At 39.7% G+C, this 23,759-nt stretch overlaps 1 protein-coding gene across 5 annotated transcripts in view; it reads right to left on the reverse strand.

Moving 5' to 3' along the window:
• Nucleotides 1-23,759, reverse strand: part of ptprz1a (protein tyrosine phosphatase receptor type Z1a) — an 89,250-nt gene that overhangs the window by 45,018 nt on the left and 20,473 nt on the right. For all 5 annotated transcript variants that reach the window (XM_029433019.1, XM_029433018.1, XM_029433020.1 and 2 more), the window contains exons 2-8: nt 16,639-16,701; nt 10,728-10,907; nt 7,720-7,871; nt 7,505-7,600; nt 3,632-3,698; nt 3,395-3,552; nt 1,005-1,155 (exon numbers count right to left, since the gene is read on the reverse strand). In XM_029433019.1, the coding sequence (XP_029288879.1) occupies nt 1,005-1,155; nt 3,395-3,552; nt 3,632-3,698; nt 7,505-7,600; nt 7,720-7,871; nt 10,728-10,907; nt 16,639-16,701 (867 nt within the window). The remainder of the gene's footprint in view (nt 1-1,004; nt 1,156-3,394; nt 3,553-3,631; nt 3,699-7,504; nt 7,601-7,719; nt 7,872-10,727; nt 10,908-16,638; nt 16,702-23,759) is intronic.

The following is a 23,759-nucleotide window of genomic DNA, read 5'->3' on the forward strand; positions in this document are numbered from 1 at the left end:
GGTTTATCAAAGCAGCGTTTATAAGGTGTTTTAGAAATTTCATTTATAAAAAAAACACCACAAGATACGAGATATATTCCTTATGTTCTTATTTATATCTGTATTTATTTAGTTTAACATAGCTTCATGTTTTACTGCCTTTCAGAATCAATAACATCTTTAAAAAGCTTCTTAAAAATTATATTTTTAGAAAAACGCTTCCATTCATTCAAGCACATATATGTTTTTCACACATTTATATTTCTAACATCTATTATCTTTTTAATGTATTTTATTTTATTTAAATTTAATTTCTGTTCTGGTTTTAAGCACGTTAAGCCCTTAACTTTGTTTTGAAAAAAACGTGTTTAAATAATGTTTATTATTAATATTATTATTATAGATTGTTGTAGTTCAGTGACTGACTGCAAACCACATTTCCTTTGGAATAATAATAAAGGTACTTCACCTTTAGTTGAAGATGTAATCGCACAATAATACCTGTTTAGATGTGGGATAATAGATTTATCATTGCACTCTTATGATATTGTCAGACTCACGATGGAAAAACAAATAAGAGCAAAATCTATGCAGCAGAAACAGAGATATCGTATTTTTTACTCCAAAAAATCTTATTCCATGTCAAAAGCTGGTGCCTACATTACCCACAATGCAACTCCACTCCCGACAGTTCAGGCTGAGATTCAGGTGTGTTACGCTAAAATGTCCTGCAGCCTTAGAGACAAACTCCTTGTATGTGCAAACAACTTAACAATAAAACTATTTAAATTTCTTGTGTTTTCAAAACGTTCCTCGATGGTGCATTCAAGGACACTCAGGTGCTCGTGAGCTGCTGTGCTTGAAATAGCAAATCCAGAAATGGATTTTTATCAAAATGATGAAAAAACTAATTTGGTTGTATCTTGCACAGGCTGCTGGTTATCAAGCAGCTCTCAAATACAAAATGTGGGACCCTGAAGGCATCACTACCACAGCATGTGATATTAAAGCCTGTGGGTGCGTACCTGGTGTCAGGACCTCCTCGGTGCCGGTGTAGGAGGAGAACACCTGACCCATGAACTGCTGCTGCTGCTCCCTGTAGTTGTTCTGCAGGTAGTCCATCAGCATCACGTATCCGGCCTGCTGCATCGTCATCACCTCGCAGAACATCTCCAGCTGCAGCACAAGAACAGAAACACCGTCAGTTAGTGCTGCTGCTGAACACTGGCACCATGGTGCTGCTGCTGAACACCGGCACCATGGTGCTGCTGCTGAACACCGGCACCATGGTGCTCCTGCTGAACACCGGCACCATGGTGCTGCTGCTGAACACCGGCACCATGGTGCTCCTGCTGAACACCGGCACCATGGTGCTGCTGCTGAACACCGGCACCATGGTGCTGCTGCTGAACACCGGCACCATGGTGCTGCTGCTGAACACCGGCACCATGGTGCTGCTTTTTAACTTTACAACATATTTTTAAAATAATTGCCAAAACTTGAATTTCGAGCGACAGCTACGGAAAAGAGTCAACGTGACAAACGTGTAAATTCATGAATTTGTAGAACCATTGAAGTCATTTAATGAAAAAAATATTTTATTTTGTTATAAGTGACAAAAATGTGATTAATTGATCACATGTGTGCACTAAACTAAAACATAACTTCACAAAGTGTTTTGTCCAAAATGAATCTACTAACCAGCACAAAATCCCTTCGCTCTCTAATCTGAACAGAGATTAAACTCTTTAATCATGCGATTAGAATAATATCCAAACAAACGTGTGAATACTATTTGAAAACATGTTAATCCCATAAAACATACAGAAAAGTAAAAAACTCTAAACTCTAAACTCTAGAAAAACACAGCTGTGAGTGGAAGTGGTTGGGCGGGGACGGACGCTCCCTTTACCTGCTCAGGTGAGTCACGTCCCTCCGGTTACACAACACAGAGTCAACACTGCAGCTCGGCCGAGCTCATTAAGACAGTATTAAAGTCTGGCAGCGGCATGAGCGGGAATGTCGACCGGCTGAGACTCGTCACAGGTTTGGAGCCGCAGCCGAGGAATGTAAATAAACTTATCAGCTGATATTTGACGTATTTAAGGAATAAAATGAATGACTATATCCAAGAAACCTATGAGCACATGGTTTTATAAAGTGCAGTCTATCAAGGTGTGTGGTCTCTGCATAGTTTAAGGGTCCTCACAAGGATAGAAGTACAAACGTGTCTGTCTGTCTGTGTGTCTGTGTGTCTGTGTGTCTGTGTGTCTGTCTGTCTGTCTGTGTGTGTGTGTGTGTGTGTGTGTGTGGCCTCCTGCTTTATGACAGCTGCGTGTCAAGAGTGAATAAGTGTGTTGGTAAATGACGTACCTTTCTGTTGAAAACCTTTTGTGTGTGTGCTCTCACATGTCTGTGCAAGTACAGCCTCTGTCTCTGTGTGTGTGTGTGTGTGTGTGTGTGTGTGTGTGTGTGTGTGTGTGTGTGTGTGTGTGTGTGTGTGTGTGTGTGTGTGTGTTTCACCTTAAATACCGTAAAGTCCTTTTGTGAGCCAATATTTGTGTGCTGTAAGGATTGCTTCTGTATGGCTGTCAATCATGTTCACACACACACACACACACACACACACACACACACACACACACGCTGGTATGATAATTCCTCCTTTCAGCTCCTTGAACACGTTTTTCTAAAAGGTTGTTTACGGACATTTCTGTATTTGTGTGGCTTCTCTTTTCATCTTCAAAGGAAACCTGGACGCTGACGTCTGCTCCTCAAAGGGCCGGACGGATTGTTAAACATGGTTAGAAGCCAATTAACTACCAACTGCTCGTCCTTTACATCCCTGCTTTTTACATGTTGGTTTTTAGATGGACTTCCGTCGTTTCAGACATTAGTTTGAGTTTATTTCTATGAAGAAACTTGGAGACGTATTTGACATTAAGGAGGAAATCAACCTGGTTTATCATGAGCTGGTAAAAAGGAAGGCTCAGTTCATTTAAAGCAGATCGATAGTTTTAGTGCACGTACACGTCATGTTTCAGTATGTGACCCGGATGTGTTTCATAAGACACATGTTGATGTGCAGCAGGATATAAACTGAGAAACTTACAGAAGCCCTGAGAGAGACAAACTCATTCTGCTGATCCAAGTGTTTGTTGTTGTAATACTCATGTTGGCCACAAGAGGCTGAAGCGCACCACAACCCGTGTGTAGCCTTACTGTCACGTGTTTATTTTGGTTAGAAAACATGAATAAAAACTTTATTGTTCACAGATTATCCAAGTAAAAACATTTCCCCTGCTCTTCCGTCATAAACACAGGAAACTATTTGGATCAGACGTAGAAAGGTTTTGTGAAAACTCAGCTTCTTGCTGCTTCTTTGTAAATAAAACACCGGCGTCTCGTCTCTCACCTGATCGTCAGAGATGGCCACCGTGTTCTTGAAGACGATCCACTCGACAGTCTCGCTGCAGGGCGGCGTGGTCAGCGAGCCGTTGTAGATGAAGTATTTCTCCGTGGAGTTCGGCAGGAGACCTCGCGGGGCGAAGGATGAGACCTCTGCTCTCTTCCCTGGACAGCAGACGAGGCAGACAGCTGAATTAAACAGAAGAAGCAGAGAACAGGAGACAGGAGAAGAAACTTGACGTACCGTATCTGCTCACGCTAGTCATCCCGTCTATGATGGCGGCGTAGTTCATGTTGTCCTCGATGCTCGTCTGTGAAGAGAACAGCAGCGTAATTATTCTTTCATGTGTTATTGAAGAATGCAAAGCGTTCAACACACACAGCTTTCACATCACAAAGTTATACATCTGCAAAAGACTTTGAAACAAACTGGATTAAGTCATTTAATCATGTTCAGGATGGTTTGCTCAAGTTTGCATTTAGCACTTAGAGCCAGAAGCTGAATATTACAAGCATTTATCGGATACATTCAGAGATTAGTATCTTATATCAAATGTTTATGAGTTCATTTACGCGTCAGTTGATCCAGTAGAGGAAGAAGTACGAATTCAAAACATTACTAATGTTGAAGATTTATATTTATGTCTGTTGTTCCCGCTGATGAAAGTGATTTACAGACTTTGTGTCTGTTGCGACATAAAGTTACGAACATTTCCTAAAATCATTTAACTCCATTCAGTGAGCCGGACGCAAACATTAAAAGTGCTCGTCGTGCAGAATCACCCATTTCAGAATAATGTATATTATATGATAATATAATTATTGATGCATGAATCACTTTAATGTTGCAGCTGGTGTTAACTTACATCATCATTTATTAGTTGCATATTAATTTGCATTATTAATGAATCTGCAACGTAACTAATGTCACATTAAAGTAGTGGAGTAGAAGTATAAAGTAGTAGAAAATGGAAGTACCTTCAAATTGTACTTGAGTAAATGTACTTAGTTTGATCGAACACGTTGAAGTGTCAACTCTTCTGCTCACTAGTGTTGCAGATGACTCAATATGTGGATTTGTTTTCAGATTCAAACTTCATTTCTTTCCACGTGCTGTCCACTGGAGTACTCTGGTTATATAGAGAAGTTATATCCCCGAGTGAGACGAAGCTGCAGATCTAAGTATTAGTTCTGCTTGTGACTCTGCAGCGTCGTGTGGATTCCTTCTCGTTGGCTCTCAGGACACAATGAGAAGCTTCATGAGAACAGTAACAGACTTTGATGTCAGATCCAAAAATACCAAAGCGGGCGTTCATCACTGAAACCAGTCTGACGGGAGATCAGCAGAAATCCATCAGCGCTCCTCTTTCAGTCTACGCAGAGATAAGTATTATTGAGAGATCAAGTTTAAGGACAATGAAGATGTTCTCAGTGAAGGTTCAGAGAAACACATTGGAATAATAATACATTATGTATTTGACAACGGAGAGAGAAGAAGAAGTTACAATGAAGCCAGATTAAAACGCTTTAACCTTTAGACTGTCAGGTTATATAACGTTCTCCAACAAAGCAGACCTTCACAGAGTTATATTAAATATTAATACTATTAAATAATCAGTCCTGATGATACCAAATATTTATTAATTAAACATTTTTTAGATGCCAGTTTGTTTACATAATGTCGTATTTATGAAGAAAACCACAAAATTATTTTCTGTAAAATAAATTCTAGGGGGATTATCGCAAAAACACTGTTGTTGTTGTTGTGCAGCAAACCTGAAAATGTATTTATCACATACGGCAAACCTGAGAAAACTTCTCGAGCGGGTAGAAAATAGTGAAAGAAAAGTACAATTTCACATCTGGACCCAGAAGAAGAAGAAGTGGATCGGTTGTTTGGAGGTGGGCAGAGCACAAACACTTTGAATTTACTCGCTTTGTTTTTGTCTTGTTTGGTAGTTTTCCCACACACACACACACACGCACGCACACACACACACACACACACACACACACACACACACACACACACACACACACACACACACACACACACACACACACACACACACACACACACACACACACACACACACACACACACACACACACACACACACACACACACACACAGCCTGCAGCGGCATATCAGACGTTTTTCTGAGTTTCGTTCCAACATGGCCTCGGTCAGTTCGAACACGCCAACACAGCCGGAGGCAACACGAGACGGCACAAAGCAAAACAAAGTATGTGTGACGCTCGCTGCAAAAGTCCTGGCACTGAACACGAAAACACAGACGAGAGCTCGGCAATGATCCCGAGCCAAGATATGAATCGATCTGTTCAAAGACGGCGCTCACCGAGGTATCGCTGCAGCGTACTGGTGATTCCACTGGTGATACCGCGGAAACACTTTGATTCATTCCTTCAATCTGACTTTGTTCCATCTTGAACGAAACATCACCCGTAAAGTCATTCTGTGTTCTCAACCTGCCGACTTTAAGGAGTTCAGATAAGCTGCTTAAATCAGCAAATGAAACTTCTGTGTTGTGTAGAAGAAAAGTGCTTTTCAGATCACGTTCACAGTCCAGACCCTCGTCAGCCGAGCCGACCGTAAACCCACACGGCAGGGTCAGAGGTCGCTTCACAACTAACACGATAAATTCCTAAACCCCTTTAAAATATACGTACTTGTACTTAACTTGAGTTTTCTAGTATATGCAACTTTATACTTTTACTTGATATTTTGCATATTTATAATATTAATACAAAATACAAGTCATTTAATAAATCGTGATGTTTTATTATAGATGAAGCTACCTGGCAGAATATACCAGCTGCAACATTAAGGGAGAAATAATTCCTAATACTAATAGTGATGCAAGATAATGAAAAGATATTCGGAAGGAATGACATACTGATGTTATACTTCCAGGTCGTATCTCACCAGCTGTCAAAATGGTGGAACGTCTTAATATTGTCAACAAGCACCGCGACGACGACCGCAACAACCAAATCCGATCGGCCAGCAGCTCGGATACAACGACGACGGTAATGTAGCGTTTATGCGCCTGCTGACGTTACAGAACTGCTCGATGCTCAACAGCTAGCGTTAGCATCACAGTTTTCTCTGTTGTTGTGTAAAGTGGACGAGACACAGGAGACGGAAACATGCTAACGCACGGATCCAGTGTGCGTAGTTGTCAGGCGGAACATTCGCACGACGATTCTTCATATTCCATTTTCAGGACAAAAAGCTGAAGAACATTTTTACTGTCGAGTGAAATCTCAACAAATTGTAAAGTTAAAAGTTTTGTCGGTGGTTGAGGTTTGCTAGCAGCTCATTCAAGTACAATTTGGAAGTAATTGTACTTCACTTGATTATTTCCATTTCACGCAAACATTCTACTTCTACTCCACGAAACTTTGGATGCCAATGCAAAGCACATTTATGTGATCATTTTAGTTACTTTGGAAAACAAAACGTAACACGTTAGTAAGATTCTGAGCACATGAGTTTTACCTGCAGTATTTCTACACTACGCAGTATTACTACTTCTTCTGAGAGATGGAGTAACTCTTTCCACTATATATATATATATATATATATATATATATATATATATATATGTATGTATATTTTGTTTTATTTTAATACTAATTTAAACATTTATATATGTGTGTGTGTGTGTGTGTGTGTGTGTGTGTGTGTGTGTGTGTTGTGTGTGTGTGTGTGTGTGTGTAAAGTGGCTACAACTTACATTTCATTGTAAAATGACAAATAAATGAACCTTTACATAAATGTTTGATATCAACTTATGTCCAGCTAAAAGTTAGTTTATCTAACAGTTTGGTTATTCTCAGCTAATAATTTAATTTAGCTAAATGTTTAGGTTAGTTTAGCGAACACTTTAATCTGTTCAGGTGAGCGAACAGTTAAGTTTAGCGGTTTAAACAAATGTTTGTTCAGCAGCTAAACAACGTGGATCCTCTTCTAGTTCATCATTTGAAAAGGTTATTTGCATTTTAATGCCCACTTCACTGTTTTGGGAGACAACAGACGGATCTCGCGTTATCAGTTTGTAAACTTATCGTCTGCCTTGTAAAGTTTGCACACCTCAAACAGCACGGCGAGCGCTGTGATTCTGCCTCCAGCCGTGATGGTTTCATCTAAAGAGTCAAAGCGATGCGCCTCATAACAGTAGATCTGCATCTGTGGGAGAAAACAGAAAGATGTTGAGACAAGTCCGTCTCAAAGAGCACCAGATCTTTAAACAAGGAAGAATCAAACCAAGCACATGAAGGTAACGGGATGAACCCAAGGCGTCTCACCTCCAGAGGGTATTTGACTCCATCCAGACTGTGTTCGGAGCCCTCTGAGGAGGCGTTGCAGCGCCCCCAGTGGAAGGTGATACGTCCGACCTTGAACTTTGACCTGAGACCTCCTCCGCTGACGAAGAAATCTCCATCCACATCCACCGCCACTGGAAACACAAAAGATGTAAAGAAATAAATGTATGGTTTATGTCAAATGTTCTCAAAGCACCTGCAAAGAGTGAAATGCTCCTCTAACTGTGCTACAAGCAGACGGGTGTGTGCGCTGTTTGCAGATGTTTAAATTAAGGAACGTTTTGTTTACGTTCGGTGCATAATTGGCCTTTCTATGCAAATGAGCCTCATTAAAAGAATCAAATTCACAAAGATCTGCGCCGACAGCCACGTGAAACTACAGCAAAATGATCAGCGTCTTCAGAGAGTTGGTGGTAATTTAAGCGCATTGATAAGAGTTTTCTCTCCGTCACATGTTGAAGTTTTGAGAAACGCCTCGTGCACCTCGTCGGTCCTGTAGCTCGCACTCGGAAACTTTCATTCGTCTGTTCCTCTCATTGTTCTGCCTGCTGTGTTCTTGGTGCAAAGGCAACATTTATACTTTGTTACTTGGAAAATTGCAATGAGATGCAACAAAACCAGCTGCAGAACTTTACACTGTAATCTCATTAGAGCAATATCCTTTGTGGGTCGGACCTTGACACGGGGCAGATAGCGGCTGTGAAGTCGCCCCAGAATATGAAGTATTTCATGAACAAACTTTGCCACGTAGATCAAATTTGTCTACAACTTTGAAGACAACACGGCCTGACATCTCACTGAAATAATGGATTATAAATGTAGAGCAGATGAATAGATGAGAGCTGTTATTCCACTAACACTTTTATTGGACCATCAAACAATGATTCAATCCACAAGGGATCTTCTTCAGGTCGCTCTTTGTTTGACCTGACAAAAGGTCCCCTCGAGGGTCGAAGCGTTCTTTGATGGTCTGATGAAGGTGGAGCATTGCAGTCCTTTCATCTTCTGCACTATATTGTACATCTCAGCCCACCACCTTCAGAATGGAGAGATTATGTGACTTTTGTTTTGAGCAGATAAAACACATGTTTCATGTGAACACGATGTCACAAACATGGAGCTCTGGATACTTTAAGGACTGTTTGCTTTTGGAAGGTTTTTATTCTTCCCACCACTTTGATCTGTTTGTGGTTGGCCTCATTCATGTCCTCTTTGTTTGTCTGTGTGTGTCTATTATGTTTTCTCTTAACCCCATCTGAAATCTAATTTCCCCTCGAGGTAGGGCAAATATTGACTCAACTTGTCGCTGATTCATTCCCGTTGAAATGTTTGTTTGCCCCGTTTCAAAAGGCATGAACGGACCCATGAGCTGCAACCGTCACCTCTTTTTCTAAAACTCAAATCTTCCATTTGTGAGCGAGTTTCCTCCTGAGCTTTGAAAGAGTGTGTGTGGAGGGCAGTCTGCGCCTTGAACCTACGCCGGGGCCCATTTGTGGGCTGATAAAAACAGGTTTAAGTACTGTCGGCCTGAATCGTGCTCAGATTGTGCACCAAACATCTCCACTAATAAAAGCCTTTTGGTGCAGCTGGCGGCCGAACAACAACTACAACAGAGTGCTTCTTATTTCGCTGAGAGTCCCGTTGCTAAGAAGCACTGGACTCGTCTGTTAGGAGCTTTTTTCGAAAGGCGAGGCAGGATCCCTCTCTTGTCTACAATTTCACTTAACAATTACCTTGAATGCACACTGTAGGTTATTGTGTGTCACACCACTTAGTGGGAGAAAATATATAAAAGGCTCTCAATCCTGTCAAATGAGGAATAGGTAACTGTATCCTTTACAATAGGACACCGCTGTATAAGAAAAGGCCCCATCGCTCAGTGTCTCTCAGACGGACGGGAGGGGAGACGGACTAAAGATGGGACAAAGGAAATAAGAAAACCTTTTTTAAACCGACAGTCACTTAATAAAAAATCATCTTTAGATGGTTTATAAATCATGCTACAATGACTATTGTATGATGTGCAACATTTATGCAAATAGAGATTTCATCCTAAAAGTTTGATGTTAAAATACAAAAAAGAATCTTCTCTACAAAAAGAAAGAGGGTAAACAACGGCATACCTGGAGGACTCTGCAATAAAAAGCTAAACGTGATGCACTGTTGAAGCTGCATTCAGAGAAAGGAACGAAAGCTGAACACACAAAACTTATATAATCACCATATAAAGTTGTAGGCAGCAGCGGCCCAGCAGTGACAGATGAACATCACGATTAGTTATGGTCTTTGTGTTTGTGTCCACCTGATGAATGTCACTCATTCTCTCTCTTGTATCTCTGGTTTTGGTCTCCTCCAGCCCCTAAAGGGGAAATATCTGCATCTGCTCCACTGTGTTCACCAGCGAGTCTCTAAAGTCGGCTGTTTGCTGTTGAGCAGCTCGAGTTTTGTGGCTTTCTACAGATGTTTCTTTAAAACTAAGTTATCACAGCGTTGAGATCGAAGCGGTGAAGATCGAGACAGATAAACAACGAGCTGAAACGCTCTGTGAAGCCGAGAGGAGCTGAAGATTCAGCCGACAAACATCTGGAGGTTTGTGGCAACACATTATGTAACACATGCAATAACAGCCACATATTGTAATAATCTGCCGCTTTGTGTAATAAACAATATGCAATACCTTTTCCAGCACTTTCTAATAAAGGGTTACAAGATATTGTTCCGGAAGGCGAAGGAATACAGTGACACAAACTAATTCTATCTTTTCAAATGAACTTTGAGTCCGTATGACTTCATACAAAGTGCTATATCAATTCAATTTATTATTATTATTATTATTATTATTATTATTATTATTATTATTATTATTATTATTATTATAACTTAACATTGTTGTTATACTGTTATAGCATTTTTTATGAATGAAGATATCCATGTTGGTTGGTTACTACACAATGCATGTATTATTACTCGTGCACTGTGTGCGTTCGTACCCGTCTTGCCATCGTTCTTGATGGTGGACCTGTCGGTCGTCAGGCTCTCCCAGCCGTCAAACCTCAGCTTCTGGTACTGCAGCTTCACCTGAGCCAGGTTCTCCTCGATGTTGATGGGAGACTGCTTGGCGTTACTGCAGGATGGAAACTTCTTGGCCCAGTTGTTCTGATTTAAGGTTCCTGGAGGGACGACAGAAAACAAGTGTTGAGAGGAAGCTGTAGTTGTACCGACCAGGAGCTGCTGGGAAACATCAGGAGTTTGGCTTCAGAGAAAAGACCTCAAACCTAGAAACAGAGATTTCACATGTCAGAGTTTCCTAGAAGCACTTGAACGAAGAACAACTTTGATAATTAATATCTGAAGCACATTTCAAGTCCATGTGATTTGATGGTTTTGAGGTTGTCGTCACATGTGCACAAACATCAGTATGGTTCTTTCATTTCTTGCACACTAGCTGCCAAAACAGTTCCCTCTGAAGCTTTAGTGCATAGTCATGAGTTTCTCCACCCTCCGTGACCCTCAACCCCCAACATTCGCTGACCTGTCAAGTTGTACGTTTGTCAAGTATAATTATGTATTCTGTTTTCACGAGCATGGAGGAAACACAAAATGTATGAAATATGGATGTTTTTTAAATAGCCATCATCACACACTCCAAAGCTGAAAAAGATAATTAGTTCCTCTAAATATTCAGTGTTAAACAAACATCTGAACATCCAACTGGGGAAAGATTTAATACTGAAACTGCTCACGCAAAACCTCTTGTATGGGTTTATATATACTGCTAATATATGTGTGTGCATTTGGAAACAAATGACCGAGAGACAGTTGGTCCTTTCAGATTGTGTAAATATAATATATATATATATATATATATATATATATATATATATATATATATATAATATATATATATATATAATATATATATATGCATTATATATATATATATGTATATATATATATATATATATATATAACATATATAATATAATATATATAATATACTGAAAAAAGAAAAAAAAAAAAATATATATATATATATTTTTTTTTTTTGTATATTATATATATGTTATATATATATATATATATATATATATATATATATATATAACATATATAATATAATATATATAATATACAAAAAAAAATATATATATATATAGATAAACTAAACTATAAATATATTAAATGTGCACAACAGGTGTTGATGTTCTCGTACAGACGTCTCTCCTCGACCACTTACAGGTGAGCTGTGAGCGCTAACTGTGAGCTAACAAGCTAATCACCTCCAGCTGTTGTGCTGCACTCTGCCTTTAATACCGGCTCGTGTGTTTCTCTCATGCCGCTCTCATTCGGTCAAAGTCTCAGATCTTTCAATGCTCAAGTGGACTTTTCTCAAACACAGCCTGCAGCGTCCAACTGCAGCGCAGAGTTCAGACTCAGGTTTCCTCTTTCCTTACAACACAAAGAACATGACGGATGGCATAAATACAGACGAGTTAATTCATTCATTCAGTGTGTGTGTGTGTGTGTGTGTGTGTGTGTGTGTGTGTGTGTGTGTGTGTGTGTGTGTGTGTGTGTGTGTGTGTGTGCACCTCAAACTGAACCAAACAGATTTAATCCAGCGGCTCATATTCACGTCAGACTGATCTACAACCTCAAGCTTTTAGTTTCCCTTTTATTGCTAAATGAATCTCGGCCGCATGTGAGATCCTGCTCGTACATCCAGCTGCTGTGTGTCGCAGGACTTGGTGTGGATTTGCTCACATCTGCTCAGAGTTACTGTCTCCTCTCAGTGGACAGTAAAGTCTTTAAAGAGTAAGATTTAGGAGATGAGACTAAAAGCCGTGTGACTTCTACCACCTAAATGAAAAGTCTTCAATAACGGACCAACATGATCGGTTTAGTCGTGTTTTTTAACTGCCTGTATCACATTCAACCTTTCTGTAATCCGGTAAGAGTGAAGTCTTTATACTGCACAGAAGTCGTGGGGAGGAGCTCAGGTTTTTGGCTCTTATTTACATATATTTCTACATGTTACGTCCCAGTTCACAGGATCCATCTTGGTTTTTGTCTGTATCAGTTTAGTTGTATTAATATATAACAGTTTAGCAGCTAACCACTATCCTACAGGTTCAGGAACACGTCAAGGTTGGGTTAAAATGAGTTACATACAGAAGTTAAACTTGGTAACCGGAGGGTCGCCGGTTCAAGTCCCCACACGGCTGGTAGTGGCTGGTGCCAGTTCAACTCCTGGGCACTGCCGAGGTGTGTGTAGGTCCTGTGTGTGTATTCAGGCCTATAGTATGTTTGTAATGTGTAAAAAACAACAAAATCCCTTCGAGGGATTATTGAAGCGTCTTTAAAGGAGCCTATAAATTCATTTACGTATGCCAGTCGTTTGGTTTCACATGGGACACGAACAGCGTTCTCCGGGGTTAAAAGGTTTGCGTGGATTTACCGACCCATCCCGACCTCTTCCTCATGCTGACCGGGCGGCCATCTTTGACAAGTTGGGAGTGAACAAAGGAAGTATTTTAACGCAAACCAAAATGTTTTTCTAACATTAGCTAAATACCGATTTAAATTAGGGCTGTCCTTGATCAAAGAAATGCTGAGTCGTTAACACTTTTACGATTTTGTCGACTAATCGAAGTTCTTTCCACAAAGAATCGAGAAAATGCACAACAAAATGACTAAAACTAAAATCGCCCTAAAAAGCCCTAATTTGGAGCTAAACAGGCTCTTTCTCTAACGCTACACCAGCTGATACCACTAATGTATTTTTAACAGTATGTCACGGTTTCCAAACGATTTCTAGATCTATTTAGACGACTTGTTTTATTTTTTGGAAGTCAAGCAAGACGTTTAAGTCAAAGTTCACCATTCGCCGTTTCTCAAAGATAAACGGTTTTCAGTTTGAATCCATCGCTCAGCCTCCACGTGATCACTGCAGATTTACAACCCGCTACACCGACGTGCAGCTACACGGTGCAGCTCCACCCGTCATCAGGATTATTATCATTAGCTTCTCCAAACCTGTACAACGAGTACAAACCTTTTTCCCACCACGTTACAGTAAAAGTTTAGGATGTCTAGATTATAGGTTATGATAACAAAGATCATGAGAGCGATAATCATCCTCCACATGCCTGTAACGGCTTTCATGCCTGTTTGATATATTATTCTATATTCTGTTTTCTCATGTGGCTGTGAAAGAGCATTTCTCAGACTGGTAACATGAATGAAAGTCACAAGTTATTAAATGCACCTCCTAACACCTAACAAACCAGATGTTCAGCGGGATGAACTGTCTCAGTAATGTTGCAGATGTTTGCAGCTTTACTGATAATTGAGTAGTCGTGTTGTTTGAGGCAGCTGGTGTCTGTGAACAGGTATGTGAGTGGTCACATGGCTCTTCTGTCCTCGCTCTGATTGGCAGTTTAGAGCTCGAACCAGGTCAGACAGGCTTCTGGGTCAGGACGGACATTAGCATGTCAATAGAGAACACACACACACACACACACACACTGACTTTAAACCACAGGGTGGGTTCATTAGCAGAAAAGATTGAAAAACAATGTGACAGCTGGGTCTTCTGAAGTCTTCCTGGAGCTGTCAAGTGAATTTAGATTTTATCGATACTGATTCCATTATCGATTCCTCTTATCGATTCGATTCTTTATCAATTCCTGATGAGTTGTCGGGTGGAAAAAAAGTACATGCCGGTTTCTTAGCAGCATTTGAGCATTTCTTTCTCTCCGCTTTGGCTCCAGTCCAAAACAAATTGACACATGATACACCATCCGTATGACATCACGTGCACATGTGCGACTGTACTGGGAAGCATCGTTAAGAGGAATCGATAGTCACGGAGGAAGTCCAAGGAATCGGAAAACATCCTTTTCTGTAAAACGGTTTAATCCAAAGCAATATTCTAACAACATGAATACAGATGAAAGAACACAACATTTAATTTACGCAGCTGGAAACTCATGATATGAATCATATCAGCACAACATGTCGCTGTTTGCATGAATTATTATTATTATTGGAGCTAAAAGTCTTAAAAAGAGCCAAATGATCCTCAGAGAGGAAACATCTCAACTCCTTCACATTTAACATATATTTACATTGTAAAGGGACTCAACAGGAGAAGAAATAGTAATATATATATAACTATATATATATATATATATAGTAATATATATATATATATATATATATAGTAATATATATATATATATATAGTTATCTGACAGCCTATGTTTGGACAAGCTACTTATCGTGAAAGGTCACAAACCACAACCTGTCTGTGATCCCAGAAGACAAATGACAAACAAGCTCTTTTATTAAATCTCTAGTGTTTACTACGAGCTCTCTTCAGGGAAAATGCTTCTTCTGATCCAGAGAGATCAAATAAACTGTGTGTGTGTGTGTGTGTGTGTGTGTGTGTGTGTGTGTGTGTGTGTGTTTGTTTATATTCACATGCAAATCCTAAAATAAGATTAAAGTGGGTTAAAATTAGATTCATGTGATTCTGCATCGTTCTCCTGAATTATATTTTGCGATGAGACATTATAGTTATACAGGTTCAGGGGTTCAGCTCACTGCTTTAAGGCACTTTCAAGGAGTTTTGAAGAGTTAAGTGACGGAGCAGCAGAAACCCTCCAAACAGTCTGAATATCTCTGTTAAAGCTTAATGTGTTCATTCATTTCATTCATTAATAACAGGAGGCTGAAAATTAATAAAATAAATCTTGATGAAAATAAAGAGTATCCTCGACCCCTTCTCGATCATTGAGTAAAATGAAGACCGCTGACTAAGTGACATGTTTTATGGAAATTTCATATTATATCAGATGCATAACAATAACAGCGCAGAACAGCTGATGAATTGTATTATTAACCCAAACAGTGAAGCAATAACTGCAGGAAGTGATTAAACGAGTGATTTTGATGTCCTGTGAATATCTATTCATGTTAAGGTAATGTGAAGAATGTGACCAGGAGCTGTCGATTACTTTTTTACTTTTACTTAAGGCAAATTTTCAATGCAGGACTTTTACTTTTAACTACATTATATCCTGAGAAAACAAAGATTATCTCCGGTCCGCAGTCTGTTGGGAAGCGCTAACATGTGAAGGATAATGTAGCGCTTCACGTACATCGTGGATAATTACAAAATACATCAATAATTTGACACATAATAAACATAATGATTGAAAAATAAAAATGTTTTAATGTATATTATTGATTTAATTTCTTTATTATTTATTCAAAAAATGTTTCATTGATTTAAAAATAATTGTATTGATTTAAAAATAATTTTATTGATACATTATTTTTTTTATTAATGTATTTTTTTAATTTTGATTAAAGAATTTCTTTATTAATTTAATAAATATTTTATTAATTTAATAAATATTTTTATTAATTTAATAAATATTTTTATTAATTTAATAAATATTTTATTGATTTTATTGGTTCTGCTCGCTGTGTATGGAAATCAAACTACGTCTAAAGCAAAGCTCTGCTTTACAGAAGAGAACATTTCAAAATAAGTTGTTTTAAATTTTACATCCACCAGATTTCTCATACTTGCTTTCATTTGGCTGATAAAAACTCTTCTAACAGTTAAAAATAAAAGGCTGCAAACCTCTGTTCAGAGATCCAGAGAACATTAAGCTCTTTGGTCTCTGCTCTGTACTTAGCATGGAGATACATTTCCTTCATTCAAATCCAGATGTTTGTGAGATTTGTGTTACTGAATAATGAAAGCGTCACTCAGAACACAGAGAACACACACAAACCTGCTGACTCAGGGTATTATTCCAGATTTACAGTGTTAGCAGTGAAGTGAACCGTTTACATGTTCTCTACATAAGCTGCTCCTGTGTGACTCACCTGCGTACGACCAGTCGATGTCTTCTGAGAACTTGCGTTGATTCCTGTACGCATATCCTCCGGCTGCAAGACAGAGACGAGAGATGGAGATTTAAAAGAGTATTAATGACGCATTATCTGTTATTCTGGATATCGTCTGTGTGTACAACATTCATCAACATTCATCAGTGGGTTGGACCTTAACGGGTTTTATGGTTTAGCTGTTGGTGTGTTATTACCACTGTGATTTAAGTCACCACTGAGGTCGCAGTGAGCAGCTGCCAAACACAACTAGAAACACATCCTTTGAACTATCACTAACACGGCGCTGCAGAGGATCCGTACTTACAACTGTAACTTTAAAAGTCACCTTGTTTGTCATGTTGAGTTTATATTTGGTTTGCTTTCTATAAACCACCTTCGTCTTTTCAAATCCCAGCTGTTAACCCTCCCTTTAGTCATTTCATATCTATCCACTTCTCCAACTCTGATATCAACATGTCCACGTGGGCGAGTGATTAACTAGCATTTGGGGGAGAAAACGGGCCAATACTGGGTCACATTGGGCTGCAAGTAGAACCCATAAAGCTCCACTATTACTAAAACCTTTCACTATAATGAAATCCAGTACAGCAGCAGCACTAACAAGAACTTAACATTGCATTCTTCAGACTGTTGTCCTGATCGCAAAGAAGATAGATCGTGCACGCTGCAGCTAGGTTCAGGTGTTTCCAGCTCAGGCAAACATCCAGGTGAACGAGAACAAGGGTCTTGGTCAAATACACATTTTGCATTTGTTACAGAACTTTTCACAGCTGACATTTTGCCTTTTTTGGGTATTTTCTGCCTTCAGTAGGGAGTTGCTTGGAGGAAGGAAATGAGGGGAGAGAGAGAGATGACATGTAAGAAAGATCCGTGCTGAACCAGGGATGCTGTAGTTCATGGTCGGCGCCTTAACCCATGAGTCACCGGTGTGCACCACAGAGGGGTGGGTTAAGTATTTACCAACCTGTCACACCACGTAGGCTTGGACATTTCTGCTCAAACAGACAAACTATAGTAAGAAATATGCAGAAACTCAGACACTACGACCATTTTTCTGCACAAACTAAGAGACGGATGCCTTTTTCCCAGCATGCAGCTGCCTCATCTAACTCCTGCAGGTTCCCTCCGACTGTCGGTGATGTGTTTAATGAGATCCCGCACGGTGTGATGTCAGGAGGCGACATCATTAACCCGAGCGGCTGTCCAGGCATCTGTCACATTAATGAAGTGGAGTCGACGCCCTCGGGGGCCGTTAGAGAACGACACCTCATTACCATAACAGAGCGCCGCGGGCCCGACGGAGAAACAAAGAGCAGAGGTCACATGACACGGAGAGGAAATAAAGTGACGCGGTGAGGTGTGTGTTTACAAGCGGTCACAATATTGAGAAATATGTTGGGAATTCATTGATGGAAATTCCTCCAAAAGGGGAAAACATGCACATGCAGAGCGTCCGCCTCAGACGCCGTAACGCTTGAGGGTCCTGCCCAATAACTGAGCGGCTTAAGTTCTAACAGATGGCACCGTTGAGGCTCTGGATTGTAAAAGTCATCCGCCATCAAAACATCGATGCAAAACCAAGACACCTTGTGTCTTTTTGTCCTGAGAAAGGTTTGATTTCTCAGGAACATTGTGAGTCAGTGTTTCCCGCCACCGAAAATATGTGTACACTTCTCAACGGGTGCGCGGGCTTGAACCACTTAATTTAAAAATCTCAGAGTGCACCAGATTGATGCATTTAACTTTACGTAAACAATTTTCTTCCGCATAGTCCGAAACCGAATTACAACACACCGATTTATAAACCGGATTTAAAACTATAATGTGTTATATAACTAAAGCATGTTAGTTTACATGTTAGCAGCACTAAAGAATCCTGAAAGAAAAATAACATCAGCTATGAGCTTTAAAAAATATTTGCTATCAATAATTATAATGATAATTATTATTATTATTATAATAATTATTATAATAATAATAATACGTATTATTATTATTATTATTATTATTAGTATTATTAGTATTATTATTATTATAATAATTATTATAATAATAATAATACGTATTATTATTATAATAATAATATGTATTATTATTATTATTATTATTATTATAATAATACATATTATTATAATGATTATAATAATACGTATTATTATTATTATTATTATAATAATAATACTAATAATACTAATAATAATAATATTGTACTAATCAGACTGCTTTCTTCAATATCATAGGAAAGCAAATTTCATACAAAGTCCAACTTTAAACCTGAACCACACTCATCCTCACTTTAATCTCAACTCCATGTTGTGACTGCTTCTTGCCTGACAGTCATCGCAGTGACAGAATGTGTCCTTAAACAGGAAGTACTGAAAACGTCTCCCGGAGCACATTTAGCCATGAAGACACAGTCAGTCTCACAAGGTAAACGTTTGTGTTCATCTCTTTCCTGTTTCAACATGACTGCACCGACACCAGCGTTGGACCTCACTGACGCTCTTGTGGCTGAACGGGAGCAAATCCCTGCAGCCGGGTTCTGAAATCTGAAAGCTACGAACAAACTCTGAATACACAGAAATCATCGGTTCGTTTGAATCCTGTATAAAGATTCTTTCACGTCATCATAACATAACTCAAGTATCATGAATCCTTCACATGGACCAACATGCATCGAGTGTTTGGTGCCTTCTCTCCAAATTACATTTTGTGACCCGTTGTGGTCGGTTCAGTATTAGTTTGCAGTAAATTAGGAGATGAGGTCTCCCGCTGGGCGTTGTTTATTCCCTCTGAGATCTAATCCAGGATTACATGTTTGACAGTCTGTAGAGGGAAGAGGTCGCCTGCAAGGGCAGCACCTTCGGTTCAGTATGAAGACCTTCGCGCAGGAAGTCCTCATGTAAAGCAGGTGCTTTGTAGGCAGGCTGCCAGTAATCTGACTGCTTTGAGAGCAGAGTAGCTGCATTAGATTACGTGTTTATGAGGAAAGAGGAGATCACAATCACTTTGAAAGTTTGGATCAGATTGGGCTTTAAAACTTCCTGCAGGGTGGATTTTACTCTGCTAATGGAGCAGATGGAAGGACTTTCTACGTAGTTCAAATAAAGACGATAAAAGTCTTTTTTTACCATTAAGAAATAAGGAAATATGGCCGGTATGGAGAATAAATCTACAAATAAAGCAGTTGATATTGTGTTGAACTGCATGTGCATTGATGTGGTGCCAAAACAAACAAAACAATCCTGATATTCTAACCATTAAACGCTGAAGATCAGATAACATCGTGATTTGATCCAAAGCTCCACAGCGGCTCCTGAACGATGGAGCAGCTACGATGTTAGCCTATCCCTGATCGAGCCAAACTCCATTCACTTGCCGTCTCGCAGACAGAGCTGACAAAGAATTCATTCAGACTTTTTACAAATCGGTATCATGATGTGGTTTTTTCAGCCTCCTTTAAATTCTGTTTATTTTGGGATTCAAGCCGCTGTAGTACAAAGAGTAATGCAGCCACTTGTGACTCGCTAGAGACGGAGAAGACGTGCGTGCGTCATATTTCTGGGAGTTACACTAGATCTGACTGTGAGACTCAAAGACTTAATATACAGAATGTTTTCTATGAAGAGAATAAAGATGGTCCCGTCATCCTTTTTTATTTTAGTGTAGAAGGTTAAATCCCGAAATCTAAAGAGGGCTGAAACGTACAAACATAGTTTTAAACTTTAAACTGAAAGTGTTTGAGGAATAAAAGATTGTCAGAGCAGCAAAGTGGAACTAAACCTCCTGATGAGGCAGAAACTCGCTCCCTGCCGCTTTCCCATGATTCATTGCATGACCATACATAGAAAATGAATGTGATTTACTGCAACGCATTCCAGCTGTGCTACGACCGGCTGCAGCTCGTTTCCTTCAAAAGGCAGCAATAAAGAAACAATCAGGAAGAAAGTGACATCGTTTTTCTTGTCCTGATGTTTCTTTGCGGCCTCCTCGCTCTGGTGCCGTTATTCACTCTGCTGCGTTCACTTAATCACCGACCTCCAACACTCAGACTGTGGCAGGGTCACGACCTCCAGTCCAAAGGTTCAGAGGGGAGAAGTTCAAGTAACTAGAAGCAGCTTTTATGCGGTGAGGATGTTTCTAACATCGTTATCGCCTCAGGATGGAGGTCTTCCTCTCCTGTCTGTCCAACGCTTGGAGACAACATCCTTTAAGGCTTGGATGCATATGAAACAGAGAGAAATACTAAAGGTGAACAGTTAGAATCTGAAGTTGTGATGATTGTTTAAGGCGTCTCTTCTTCTTCTGATTTGTAATAACTCTCACTGCATGTGTCGTCTTGTGCCGTTTCACAATTGCTTCCTGTAAATGAATTCAAAGCCCAAACTGCTGTCGGCTTTAGTTTTTTCGTGGACTAATTAGCACGAAACACAAGTAGAGCTGAGGCTGACGGGACCGTCTGTAGTTTTGCGGGTGTTTGTTCATAAAACAAAGGATTTGACTTGGATTGAAATTGTGAAATGATGATGGTGCTCGAGTGAAGTTAAAGTCTGAGGGGAACATGAATAAATGTTACAATGTTACGGCTCAAAAAAGTTACATTTTACTCAAAACCACAAATGTTAACCTCATTTTGGCTCCAAGGGAAAGTCATAAGATCTCCAAAGATTCACCCTCTGGGGAAGATGTCTGCACAGAACTTCATGCAAATCCATAAAGTAGTTGTTGAGACAAAAAGACTTTCTCCTCCTGTGACCTCGGAGCCGTCAGGTGGGTCAGGACAGACAGGAAGCCGTGAGCTCCGTCTCTGTTAGAGGTGCAAATGGAAAGCAGACAGTGTAAACAGAGCAGGAGCTCTGACATGAAACACCTGTCTGCTCCCTGAACGTCAGCAAGCGTCTATTACAGCCTCTGTGTGTGTGTGTGTGTGTGTGTGTGTGTGTGTGTGTGTGTGTGTGTGTGTGTGTGTGTGTTTCAGTCAGGTGTAGTTCCAGAGTTTTGTATCAACAAGATTATGGTCAAAGATCTGGTTTCTCCTCCACGCTCCGGCTGTCGTCCGTGAAGCAAATGTGAACGCTCCGATGATGAACCCAGCGAGGCCTGGAGAGGCCCTGCAGCCAACCCCGTTAAAACCCGTTTATATGTGATGTAAGAGACATTTAGGGGCTGAATTAATCCGATAATTCAGTTTAGTTTCATCTAAAACAGGTCTGTCACGATATCAGATGCTACGACACGATTATTGTGTCAGATCCATGGCGTGGTCCTGCACGTAAAACCCAAACCCAACCAGAAGTAACATACAGTGAGTTCTCCTGTGAGGTTTTATCGATGCTGCACAGCAGAAGCTCCAACGTTGTGAAGACGTCTGTAGCTCAGAGAAACGATTATCTTCTCGATATCAAATCAAATATACGTTAAACAAAACAAAAAAGGCATTTATATGCACTCAAATGGCATGTTGGAATTATAATTAGTTTAGTTTAGGAGTATTATCTTCATCATGGGACAGTTAATATCTCTAAGTTTTGTCTCAAGTCATGAAACTAATAAAGTTATTTCCCCTTTATTGTACATGTTTGTATAGTTGATGTAGTTTATAAACTACATCTTTTTGGATTTGACTTTTTGTACTTTTCACTTTTAGATGTTTCGTTGTAAGTCCGACTTCAGTATATTGTTATGTGGCAGATATTATGTAGAAAATGCAGAAGTTCGATGTAAACACGGGTCAGAATTAAACTCTCGATGTCACTTCAGGGACTGTTTCATGAAGTTTTATTTTTGGGCTTTTCATGCCTTTATGATAGAACAGTGCAGATTGTGAAAGGCGGGGAGAGAGAGGGAACGACATACAGCAAACGCCACAGGTCTGACTCGAACCAGTGGCCGCTGTGGGCAAGGACTCAGTAAGGACCTTTGTACATGAGACACCTGTGCTACCGATTGAGCTACCGGGACACTTGCTTCATGATGTTTTAGTAAGAAGTGACTCCCTCCGTGTGTCTGACGCTCTGTGCTGCAGGACAAACGCGACTTGTCTGACCTTCAAACATCAAACAGGCTTCAGTTACACATCACGGCGGCGGCGTGACAACACCCGACACATGAGTTGGGTTGGAGACCTTTTGTGACAATAAGTACAAAGGAAACACCGGCTGCGTCCGTCACAAAGTACCTGTGTCGAACAGGAAATGTTAAAACTGCACAATAAAAGATTCCCAGAGAAGCTGCAGTGTCCATTACAACCACTAAATGTAACGACAGATCGTTAATAATGACGAACAACCTTAATACCAACCAGCTGGTGCAGGTTGGTGGCTGTCGATCGCAATGTCACTGCACCACTTTGGTGCACGCTGAAATATCTCAACAACTGTCGGATGGATTAGGATGAAAGTTGGTGCAGACGTTGCTGCTCCACAGAGGATGAATCCTCAGGAGTTTGATGATCCTCTGACTTTCCCTCTAGCACCAGCAGCAGGTTCATATATAGCTTTGAGAGAAATATCTTAACTTAAGTATTGGATGGATTGCAGGATGAATTAGAATAACTTTGGTGATCCTATGAATTTTCATCTCGTGCCATCAAGTCAAAGCTAAATTTTTCAAATACTTTAGTTTATGACCTCCAAAATGGCACCCCCCATCAGTTGTACTTGTTTTTGCTAATTAGTGAATGTTAGCATGATCACGAATGACTGGTTACGTCTTGTGCTGATGACCTAGTTTGATTTATTTATTTATTTTTATTTACACATTTATGCATTTATTTATTTATATATTTCTTATATTTATTTATTTATATATATTTCTTATATTTAATTGAGTTAAAAAAAAATGTTTCTGCAATTTCTGGGCTACATCCTCAATTTTCTCTGTATTTATTTATTTCATAATATTTATTTATACAACATTAAACAATTTGGGTTTCCATGAATGTATAATCAAAGGATAAATGCACATGTTTTATGATTTAATAACTGATGACCTACTTTAAATTACAAATCCGTCCATTTTTGACTAATAAAACCATCTTTTCTCATTTCAAGGCGGCCCAGTGCTGGTCCGTGGGCCGGGGGTTACCTGCACATCGT

This window comes from Cottoperca gobio, chromosome 6, assembly GCF_900634415.1.
Source record: "Cottoperca gobio chromosome 6, fCotGob3.1, whole genome shotgun sequence".
In the NCBI taxonomy this organism is placed as follows: Eukaryota; Metazoa; Chordata; class Actinopteri; order Perciformes; family Bovichtidae; genus Cottoperca; species Cottoperca gobio.